A 12,607-nucleotide genomic window follows, 5' to 3' on the forward strand; every position below is an offset into this window, starting at 1 on the left:
ATCAGTGTTGTGTGATGTTTTTAAAGTCTGAAAGTGTGGGGGCCAAAAGATGAATCTGGAATAGATTTTTTTTCACATTACTATAAAAAGCAAAATTTACTTCATATAATCAGTGTTGGGTGATGTTTTTAAAGTCTGAAACTAAGGGGGAAAACGAGTATCTTGCCCCCTTTGAAACTTTCAGGAGGGGCAACTGCCCCCCTTGCCCCCCCCCCCAGTTGCGGCGCCCCTGGCGACATAAAAAAGAAAATGATTTCCAGCAGGCGTTCAAAAATTGGAGGATATGATAGCAATGATGTGTTGACAGTAGAGGGAAGTATTTGAAAAACATAGTGGTTGTAAGTTTGTATTTTGAGCAATAAAGCACGACCAGCAAAAATTCGGTCTTCTGAACACACCTCGTACTTTTGATATACTCGAAACGGGAGCGTAATGGGAAGAAAGTTTGTACTGGTCTCCTATCAGATCAGCTCGAATTATAGTTCGAATGAGGTATAAGTGTACATAAAACGTTCCTATATGCATAAAAAGATTGTGTAAGTCTAGAGTAGAGTTTGACCAACCTTCACAAAATATTTTGTCAATTGTCGAATGGAAATGAAACAACAGAAAACACTTGTTAAAAATTTTATTAGGCAAACCCGCACCGTTACTTTTATTACAAACTGGGTTACCAGATAATAATATTACAAGTACGAACTATGTTACTCAAAAAATAATCTTACAATAGCATACAATCTGTACACATCAATAAATTTCTGTACAGGGAGGCACAAGTTAACAGACAACGAATGTACAACTTTAAAATAATTCTATATATATATTACTAAAAAATATAAATTCTTCTTTTGATTTGTGGTTCTTTTTACAATTGAGCCTGCGATCCACGCCAAGATGTCTGACCAAAGTTCATGTGAGCGTATCCCGTTGAATATCCGACGCTGCCGTACAGCTCAGAACCTGGCCCTGATTGTGGTGAATGATTCCCCTAAAAGATAACAAAACAGTGCATTCAGATTACTTATTTGAAAAATCGGAACAATCTTATTAATAATAAACTAATGTTTGTCTCTATCCTTAGATTTTCACATTACCTAGGGCCACGAAATTTTGTACACTGATAGATGTTGAATAAATCTAAGCGCGTACGAAACAGTTTCTGCCATTTTTAGATCGGAGGGGATTTGTGAGGGATAAAAATGAATGTACGTTTCTGACGGTTTCTAAGAATGTCTTGCCTGTTCACAGTGGCGTATTTAGGGGGTGGCTATCGGGCTCAAGTCCCCCCCTGAATTAAATTTGTAAATTTTTCGCATTCCACGTACAACAATAATCTTTCTTACCATTTCTAAGAATTTCATTGACTTTCCATTTTCTTATGCTCTTTGTTCAGAAATATTACTACTGTATTTGTCAAATTCCATTCCATGTAAGAACTGCGTTCTTTTTATCTTTCATCCATTCTACTCTTCTGTTTCTTTTTCTTAGTTGTTATTTTCTTTTGTTTTCTCCTATCATACTTTCGACCGTTGTTAGTCTCGATTCAAGTCGGCTGTCGTCACTAACTCCAAAACTAAGGAAGTATGTATCTTAATATGGACCCTAATCATCATACTGTTCACAAGGAGCTGTTTTAAAAAATGTGAAGTTATTAAATTAATTGTGAAAAATTATGTAGGAACAAAATGTTGTATGATGCTTCGCAAAATATAGTGTAATAATATTAATATCCTTCTATTGTTCACAACTGTTTTGTTACTTGATTATTTCATTCAAATTTCGTCTTTTCCTTTAAATGACTTACATTTCTTTTTCTTATCGCGGGATGTGTATTTAATTTTAAATGATACGTTATTTATTTTTCTAAACTGTGCAGCCACCGAATTTCGTATCTCCCCCCTCCCGCGTATTTCCTTCTTGATAAGTTAGGTAAATTTGTCGGCACCGAAAAGGAAAAAGGTACTTATTCGCGTGTTATGCATACCTCCCTTCCCCCCCGAAACAAAATCCTAAATACACCAGTGCCTGTACGTATGAAACCCACATTACATTGAAAGTATGCGGGCTTACGTAACAACAAAGGATAAATACTCGGCCAATGGGATTCTTTTATCTATCCAGAACGTTTTCCAATAAAATAGGAAGAATCAATATCAAGAGAGAATAGGACTCAGTTAACTTGATTTCTCCTATTATATTTGGACAACCCTACTGAAAGTCGAGGTTGTTCTTTTTCGATATAAATTGTTGTTGAGCCCACTTACGTGTTACTAAATACGGAAGTTACCATCAAGTGTTGGTGAAATTCTTAATACAACGCTAAATACGACTCTGCATAGGCCCCAATATGTTTATCTTACAAATACTCCATCAGCAGAGATAGCAGGTCCAACAGTGGGAAATGGTAGACTAGCCAACTGGCAACGTAGACTCTATGCTGTAACTGACCGTTTCGCTAAGCCGTTTATAAACCCTTACGAAATAAGTAATATTAAGAGTGGGGGTATGGAGGCTGCGAAATCCTAGGAGTGGAAGTGGAGAGGGATGGAGGTGAGGTGAGACAGAAGTGTAATAAAAAAGAAAAGAAAAGAAAATCTTCACACTAGACTGTTTCTACATAGAGGTCACATATTTGAGCATCCATAATTGATGAACTATGTAAGATTAGGGATACCGTTGACCAATAATTAGTCTTACATGTGAAATATACGCTATGTTGATTAGCCCTACGTATAAATTACCGTAATCAACTTGCAAACTTCTTACAATTGTATCATTTTATTCACATACACACACACACACACTTCCACTAAAATTTTAGTGAGGAGGAATTTTCCCTCGAAAATATTAACTGGGGGAAATTCCCTCTCATCTCTCCTCCAGGATTTCGCACCCTGGGTGTGCAAGGTCAAAACATGGAACACATGAATGTAAACTGTTCGTTGAGCAACATACCCTTTAAAGCCGCGTATTTCTTAACTTCATTTCTGCAACTACCAATTGCCAACTGTGCCGACCATTAGTCTACATACGTTTACCAAATGTGTTGATAGGGTGCATATATCACTAAAGATATGGAAGTATAAATATATATATCACTACAGAAAAAAAAAAACATATTATTAGATCAGTTTCGGTAATAGATATGTTTTGGATGTCGCATGTCACTACAAAATGAAGCCAATGATAAAATTAACAGTGACGTTGGAAAATGGAATTGAAAAATGAAATCTTTTAGTTCAACGTCCCTCGATTATGTCCTTTAGGCCAAGGGAGACAATGATTAAAGCAAGTGAGTGATGATGGAATAATTAGTGGAATGAGAATGTGGGAGGAAACGGGAGTAACCAGAGAAAACCCATGGACACAATGTTGTTCACCACAAACTTACTTTGCCGGGGATCCAGAGGTAAGCCTCTACCACTGGATCACCGTACTCCCCACGTTGAAAAGTGGGAAAACATCCATGGCAGTATGAAATAAAATATACAGCAAAACGAAAAGTATACGGTTTGTTAAACAGTACTTCTGTACCTCAAAAATAGATGCCAAATGATGGGATAACTTTGCTGTTGATGTTTTAAGAAAAAGCCCCCGAGGAAGATGGGTGTCCACATTGAAAATTTCGTGAATTACTATATGATAGACATAAACTAAGATTAGTCCAAGTAAAATCATTTCATGCGGTCACTTTAGTTCCTTATATATTTATCTTATTAGTTTCCTGAAATCAATTTATTGATGCTGTAGGAATAATGTTGCGGAGTTGAAATTAATTGCATGAAAAATGTTCCATGAAAGTTGTGGGAACTCAAAAGAAGAGGATGGATATATTGTAGTTACAAAGTAATGGGATTCTGTACGAGGAGTTCGGCAGGCATATAATTTAATCACGGTCGACCCTAGTCATAGGAGCTAAATACACGATTCTGATTGGTTGGAGTTATCCGTTTCTCGCCACGTAACCTACATCTAGCACAAATCAAACGCCAGTTGCTATCGATGCTCGTAACTGAGCATGCTAGCGAGCGGGCTAATAATGAAAAATCACTTTTGGTGTGGGTTCAAAACCGGCCCAAGTAAAGTTTTTTTTATTTTTTAAAAAAATTTTCATAACACTTTTATCATTAAAATAAGATGAAAATAATACTTATTTGCCCTTATACGTAATAACTTATATAATGCATAAATTGTGCTTTTCCACCATTTACCTAGAGATTTCTGATAGCCGTTATAAACAACGACGTTATAAAACAACAGGAGAGTAAGAAGTGGGGTGCTCACGAAGAGAGGGCTTATAGGGGATAAAGGGGAGTTAGAGAGGGGCATACACAACTTTATTAATTAAAAAAAAAAAAAAGTTATTTATTTACGTTACGAAACATAGCTGAGCGACCGAAGGCGGTTAAAAGCCCTGCAGGGCTCGTTTTATTCCATCTTTGCTTATATATATATGTGTGTGTGTGTGTTCGGCAGTGGCAGCGTAAACATCGGATTAGTGTGGTGCTGCATGGGTTTTAGTGGAATATCTTAAAACTCAACACTACACAAACACCTCATTCGCTTACAAACACACGTACATACATCCAAATCCTTTTTTCTTGATTTATTTTCAAAAATATCTCACTTTCCCCAACTTTTCTGCCCCGACCATTTGGGAAAATGGCCCTCTCTCACTGCTAGAACTCCTTTCCAGATTTGTTTCCTTTAGCCTAACCGGCATAAACGTAGGACGTTAAACTTAAAGATTTCATTTAATTTTTTTTCTTTCCCGATTTTGATATTTCAATATCAACCTAATTTCAACAATTTATATTTTACTCGATCCTGACACTCCTCATTCATGATTATGACTTAATTTAATTTCATATCTAATTTTATCATTATAATATTTTAGTAATTCAGAAAAACCAACATTTGGTCGGCCATAAAATGCAAATGACGTTGAAAGCCATTTGTAATATAATTACAATTTTCAAAGAAACACATTTTTAGCAATTAGATGTCCGGTGCAACTACATATAACACCGTTAATGGTAATGAAGATAAGATTATGGACATTTACGGAGCCTAGTACATTAAGTCAGGTCATAGAAATGGATTATTAGGAAGAGTACCAAGTAATCAGAATAATATTGTAGCAAGGGCGGTTCCAGTGATAATAACAGTAATGATCAGTACGAAGTGTAGGAGAATAGACATAGCATACTACTTGTTTATATTATCTATTGAATTCTAGTCCACTGTAAACATAAATAAAGGCAATTGTTCGAAGCATTATAGTTGTGTGTGTTTAAAATACATCTCTATACTAGAGTGAAGGCCGTTCCTACTTATGCGAACAAAACAGGGTTAGTTTTTACTTTAGTCACTTCATTCAATTTAGTGATTTGGATCTTTTGGTTCCAGTTTTGAGAATGTATCTGTTCTTCTAGATTCGTTACTGGTATCAAGTCACGTGATGACTTACTGTTCATGGTTATGTTAGGAACCGATTCCTAGTGATATTTAATGAAGTGTTCCGAGGACCTAGTTCCCTACGAATCGATTCATTGAATGACATGACCAAAGTAAAAACTTGTCTAAAACAGAAACGGAATCCAACCACACTTGTAGTGGAGCACACATTTATTATTATTGGGCAATGTTTAGCAGAAGGGTTCCAGTTATATTTTTTTTAAAAAAAGTTACAATTTCGGTAGTTTCTGTACACATAATGTTAGTTTAGGTTAGTTCAGATGGGATTAGGTTAGGTTAGGTTAGTTTCGGTTAGATTAGGTTAGTTTCTGTTACATTAGTGTAGGGGTCCAGCATAATTTTCGAAAAATAGTAGAATTTCGTTTATTTCTATTAATATTAGGTTAGTTCAGGTTAGTTAAGTTTAGATTAGACTTGGTTAGGTTATGTTAGGGCTAAGTACTATTTATTCTGTATTTTTTACGTACTTCTGGACCCCTTCTGCTAAACATTTACTTTATTATTAACCTTATGCCGGCTTCAACTAGTTTCATGTGAAAACTAGTATTTTCTTTTAATGTTTAACTTCAAATCGCTACGTGTCACACGATGCACAGTTACTTTGCCCTTAGTAGTTTACAGCATTAGGAGATAATGGTACCTGAACAAACCGGTTGAGTTCCTCCTGAGTATCGAATATCATAACAACGAACGGGGAACCTGGAACATGATCTCCTGCCCATTTAACTTCCACTCTGTAATCTCCCGGCTCCGTTGGATCGTATTTACAAAGAATTGTTCGGTCTTTTTGGCTTTCTCGCTGCATTTCCACTCGAAATGCACCTGCAACAATAACATCATACAAACATTAATACTTTTCAATTAACTTCTGGAAATCATAAGTTGATTATTTTATCGCTATACTTCTGTTTTCAAATTAATTGTTAAATATGTATTTTATTATTATTATTATTAAGGCACATAGTTAGAAACGCTTTTCATTCAAAAGGTATATAAATTAAACTTAACAGCCTGACATACTAAAAATAATACAAAATATATCATTTTTGTTTTGTTTGTTTTTCATAATGCGATTTACCACAATCATAGATAATGTTATTCTACATCAGAAAATATGAACTTGAAGAATTTTCAGTGTTTCCATATATAGAAATTACAGTGTTGCCAGAATAACATTTCCCCAAAAATCTAAGTTAAGGCAGAGACTAGAGGAACGAACTCAAGTGCATTTCATTACGTATTATGTTGTTTAGGTATTCTGTGAACTACCTTTTAAGTAATAGCTGTATTTAGCTTGCAATAAACAAAATACTTTTAACATACAGTTATTAAATTAAATAATAATGTTATTTAAAAAGTAGTTCACAGGATACCAAAACAACATAATACGTAATGAAATGCAGTTGAGTTCGTTTCTCTAGTCTCTGGCTTAACTTAGATTTTGGGGGAAATGTTATTCTGGTTAACAGACAGACTAATTGACTAATGATAAAAGTGGATGGCATGCTCTGTTGAAATGAATATGAATTCACACCACAAGTAAAAGAAACTTTTCCCACAGAATACGAATTAAACAACATATTGTTAACGTTGTTTTTTCTGCATTCTCCAACCATTTTCTTAACTTATTCTCAAGTAATGGGAAGATAATGAAAATGTCACAATTTACTGAAGAAAAGGATTGTAACTTCTAACATATATATATATGTATATCGTTTGTTTTTCAGATCATTCTTACAGCCCAAAAATATGGAAGTATGTGTAGGTTGCATAACAGATGAACTGTGAAATCTGTCTAATACAAGAAAAGATTGTCCAATGTAATGTAGGAATTAACTTAATTTTCAAAATCATGTTTCCGTTATTTAGCAAACTGTGAAAAACACAAGAAATGTAACTAAATTCCTTGACGAAGTTATTGGAAATACTAGCAAAAGAATACTATGGTTTAGAAAACATAACATGTACGTATAAGTAATAAAAAATTGAAAGAAATGAAGAGTTACTATTATTATTACCTTTTGGTCCCCGTATTCTAACAGTCAACTGGCCAGCCCCTGCCCCACGAGTATCACAGATGAACCTGCTCTGGAAGGTGGCAAGAACTCCATGCTCTATGCCTGGGCCGTACACTCTCACTTTGCTTGGGTCTGGCGCTCCGGACACACGTAGAGAGAACGGACTGCCCGAAACATGTTCTCCTGGAAGAAGTAAGAAAAACAAAATGTAAAGTCAATAAAACAAATTCTACTATTACATCAACCAAACGAAACAATGCGAATTAACTACTAGGCAAATTACTTACCAGAACTTATAGAAACACTAATAAAATAAAATTATGTTTGTAATCGTTTTCAGTAACATTTTATCAGACTGAGGACAGAAGTATCACTGTACAAAGGAACTACTAAGCAAAGAAAAGAACTACTATAAAAGAATAGCATATGACACGGATGATAGTGACACACAACGAGAATTGTGCCCATAGTATTCTTTTCCTTTCATTCTGTTCACAACTTCTCTGGTCTTGAAAGCTACGATACATAAATGAACTTAAAACAAAGAATCTACAACGGTATCAAAAGACAATGACTCATTTTCCGTGGTTGAAACAAAAGGATCCGAAGCGGGTATTGAAAGCAAATTATTAATCAGATAATAGTAAACCATTATGAGACAATACAATAGGGAAGGCATGATGGCTCAGTGGTAGAGCTCGTACTTCTGGTATGTGAAGTCTTTGGTTTGATTCCCGGCCATGTAAGTTTGTATTGGACAACATCGTACTCGTGGGTTTCTCGGGGTACTCCCTTTTCCTCCCACATTCTCATTTCGCTAATTCTTCTATTATCATTCACTTGCCTTAATCATCGCCTCTCTCAGCCTAAAAGAGCATAATCGTGGGAGTTAAACAAAGATTTTTATTTTTACTTTTACACAATACTATAAAGGGCAAACTATAAGTGCTTTCGCTAAATGTTTCATCAGATAGGAGAGGGAGAAGCAGATAGAAAAAGAAATTAAAGAATAGAAAAGCAACTGTGAAGGGTTGAGGTGGACGCAGTACTGAAATGCAGGACTACATGGCAGTGTTGTGAAGTTGAAAGCATAGAGAATTTAGAGGTGATAAAGCTAATCGAACGGGTAAGCACATAAGAAAGAATTGGGAGAAGAGAGATTAAATGAAGAAAGAAAATTATATTCGTATTATATCAAACTCTAGTAAACATAAAGAAAAATCACGCACTAGAAGTTTCTGCTTCGTCGCGGACATTTGTTGCCATCTAATGGCGCGATATGTAACTTTAGTATTTTAGAATTATATACCTTTGTTTATATAGTAGAAAACGATATATGGCTAGCCACTGTAAAAGTCAGCGTTACCCGTGGAAATGTTAACGGATTGACTTCATTAACGAACTCAGCTGAGATAATCGCTCTAGCCACCACTTGGCGTAACAGCCCTTTTTGTAGGCCTGAGCCTGCTTGAACGTCATCTGTTAGCAACCGGGTGAACTATGTCAACCTAGCGAAAAAACACGTGGTTAAGGCGCTGCATCGCCTTGTCTCTAGCAGGTGTATGAGGAGCTTTCTAGACCTAGTGGCCATCACGTCCTATATATTCACGTGATTCCCCAGTTTACCTCACGACGCTGGGTGGAACCGAAAATGGGGAAGCACCGGGAGGGAATCGAACGCGGGACTACTAGACTACAGTGTCTCACAATCGCTCTAGCTAAGTACCGTAAAAACAGACTTCAATAAGTCGCTTTCGTTCAACAGTTATCCTATGGAGTAACGAAAGGACGTAAGTCACCGTTACTTGTTAAAATGGTAACAGACTGACTTCATTAACGAACTCAACCGAAATATTTGCTCTACCTACCTATTGCAAAAAATAGAATTAAAAATTAGCTTTCTTTAAAAATTATCGTGTGCAGTAACGGACGAACGGACGTACTTATATTACAAGTCCCACTTGCGTGATCCTCATAATAGAAAAGGCATAAAATATTACAAGTCCTATTTGCATGATACTACTGATAGAAAAGGAATAAAACACAAGAATTCAAGATATATATAAAATAATAAAAACTACTGCACCAAGTGAAAGTACACTAATATTTTTTGTGTAATAATATTTGACTATTTTCTGGTAAGAAGTACGTAAATTATTTACCAGAAAACACGACGAGTAAGAAAACACTATTACATAGCTTTAAAGAATTCAGCCACCTTTTGCAAAATGTTTCGTCAGACACGAAGGGGAAACATTAAGAAGAAAACAAATATTATTAAAAAGAATCAGTAAGTTAGAAATTTACGGAGCGATACCATGACAGTATATGGTGCTGCGAAAATTTATTAATTTCTTTTTTCATTTATATTTGTGTAATAGTCTTATTTCCATTTCTTTTTTTTTTCTTCTGCTCACTTCGGGATTCTTTTGTCTACACTGTGTTTTCTATTCCTGAAGGTAATTTAAATCTAGAAAACTTACGTACGTATAAATACAAGTTTCTGACGTAGTGTAGTGTTCTTCTTATCGTTAAGTAATTAACACATATTTGGGTGATTATTTTCCATCAGCCTTGTAAGAATAGGTTGTTTATATACACCCGTCTAATTATATTTTTAATATGGTATTTAGCAGGGGCCACACCTTTTACAATACATGTATATATAGGGTGTACCAAAAGGGACTTCACAACTTTGAAAACTCATATTGATTTATTAGTTTATCTTACTGTGATGGTTTGGTGTCATTTTGTAGCAAAATACATCAAGTTTTGACTCACGTAGTACACTAGTTCAGAAACAATCCACCGCAAGCACTAGCGGCAGGTGCAGCAAAGATGGCTGTCTTTACTGGTGTCAAGAATGCTAGTTGTGTGTTTTGGTTTGAAGAATCCAAGTCTGCTACAACTGTGCAATGTAATTTTCGTACAAAGCATGGTAAATATCCTTCCAGTAGGCCTACTATTTATCAGTGGCATAAATGTTTTATTGAAACTGGATGTTCGGTAAGACACAACAAATCTTCAGGTCGTCCCTGTACGTCTGAAGACATTGTAGAGCAAGTGGGATTTCAGATCAGGGCCGTGCCATGGAAAATCAGCGCCCGGAGCGAGTATACGACGGCGCCCCCATACATATATTGCAAGCAATTTTTCCTATCGTTTTTCCTTTTTTCTTCCGAATTTTTCGCACCCCTTACTTCGGCGCCCGGGGCCGTCACCCCGCAGCCCCCCACGGCACGGCCCTGCTTCAGATGGAATGTGTGCCCTATCACCAACGGAAGCCACATTGAACTTCTTTTATTTTGGTACAAAATAACACCAAAACCATGTCTGTGATCTAAATAAATAAATTAATATGAGTTTTCAAAGTAGTACAATCTTTTTTGGTACACCCTGTATAATATAGTATATCTTCACGGACAACAAATTGTTATTTACAGGACACAACTTCCCTTTTAATTTCTAAATCTTGAGGGATAACTCATTTACAACCTCAAGTAATATCCACACCGTTCACAACTATAAAAAAACGAATAATTAAACTAGTTTATAAGGGTTAATTGTTATGTCCATCATAAATTAAGTAACCATAGTAATTATGAAATAACTACGGATCTTTAACGATCTATATTAAAACTGTTTTTAATTCTTAAAAAATTACAGTGCATTTGAAGGAGGATGGTGCAAATCAACGAATAATTAATGTGTTTAAGTGTATGTGTGACAAAGGATATAAAGACCTAATAAAACTTTGCAATAAAAATATTTTGATCGGCAGCTGAAGGAGAGTGGTGTGCCTACAGGGAAGTTGTGGGATCAAATACTTACACCGTTCTGTTTTACTTACGAACGTCCTGATCGAAAAGACACAATAGGAAAATAAACAAATAAAAACATAGTGAGTGAGACGGAAACACTTTTCTTTTACAGGTAAGCTTAAAATGTATTTTTAATACTCTATTGCATAAGGTTTCTGTATTTAGTTATGAACTCTTTACAACATGTGCAAGCAATAGGCAACAAAATTTAAGTCCTGTTGAGAAAAATATTGTTTCAGCTTGATTTTATCATGAACTGTCGTTATAAGCAAGATAATATCTTAAGATAAACCTGAAAGGCACTCTCTTTTCTCTTATCTGCACGTTACAGATTTCCTTTTTTAAAAAAAATCAATCGTCGAATTTTGTTGCTCTTACTGTCAGCATTGTTAATATTTAGGTAAGAAAAAACAGAAATATGGATAGGTATTAAGATGGGTCCTTTTTCTGATAAGATGGGTTTTATATCTATAGGTCCTTTTTCTGTCTCAGTGATTATTAAGACTCCGAGCAACATACTGTGACGTCACAGAGCATCCAGTTAAAAATGACTCTGTTCTAGATGCTTGTGTTTACAAGTGATATGTTAGTATACATAATTGTTGCGTTTATAGTTAATTCTCGTTCACCCTATCCTATACATTACTTATTGTTACATGTATCTTGGAAACAGTGCCAGTGAGAAAGCAGCGAAAATTAGACAACTCATCAGCTTTTAAAAAGAATTCGAAACAGTGTAGAGGAAAGCAAAGCAAATAACTTTTGTTTTTCAAGTTTGCCGAAATTTAGAAAAGAATCACATTTCTACTATAATTTTTAACATTTTTAAACTAGCCTTTTCCTGAATGTAATAGCTCAAATTCTTAAGTACTAGAACCACAGAAAATAATGTTTAAATATTGTTTAAATCCATCAACATCTTCCGGTCGCACATTGCCTTCAAAGTTAATGAAATTTTGAAAACAAATTTATAAACAAAGGCAGATCACAGTTCAAGGGAAAAAAATACTAACAACTTACGTGCTTTTTGATCATTGAATACAAGTTTAAGTGTTTAGACCAGTAATTTTAGACCAGTAATAATATTTATAAACATATTTTCATTGACAAAACTACATTTTTCTGTGATGAGTCGTTAAGTCCAAGAAACTCATGTTGAACAATTGAACATCTCCATTTTTACTCATTTTTAGCTGAACGTACTTTGAGATCTGATTTATGGGCGAAGTTGGGGATGATCGAACTTGACAGTAGAGTCGTTCTGACAAAACCATCTTTAGACTCAGCTCC

General features: G+C 35.2%; 1 protein-coding gene across 2 annotated transcripts in view; it reads right to left on the reverse strand.

Annotated features, from left to right (window-relative positions):
- Window positions 1-611: 611 nt before the first annotated feature.
- The window catches only part of jbug (filamin-type immunoglobulin domains fbug), a 385,095-nt gene continuing 373,099 nt past the window's right edge, over window positions 612-12,607 (reverse strand). For both annotated transcript variants that reach the window (XM_081769953.1, XM_081769952.1), the window contains 3 exons: window positions 7,497-7,679; window positions 6,119-6,300; window positions 612-988 (listed from right to left, as the gene is read on the reverse strand). In XM_081769953.1, coding sequence (XP_081626079.1) covers window positions 866-988; window positions 6,119-6,300; window positions 7,497-7,679 — 488 coding nt within the window. In that variant the 3' untranslated portion in view covers window positions 612-865. The remainder of the gene's footprint in view (window positions 989-6,118; window positions 6,301-7,496; window positions 7,680-12,607) is intronic.

Source organism: Thermobia domestica, chromosome 8 (genome assembly GCF_964235325.1).
Source record: "Thermobia domestica chromosome 8, izTheDome1.hap1.1, whole genome shotgun sequence".
NCBI lineage: Eukaryota > Metazoa > Arthropoda > Insecta > Zygentoma > Lepismatidae > Thermobia > Thermobia domestica.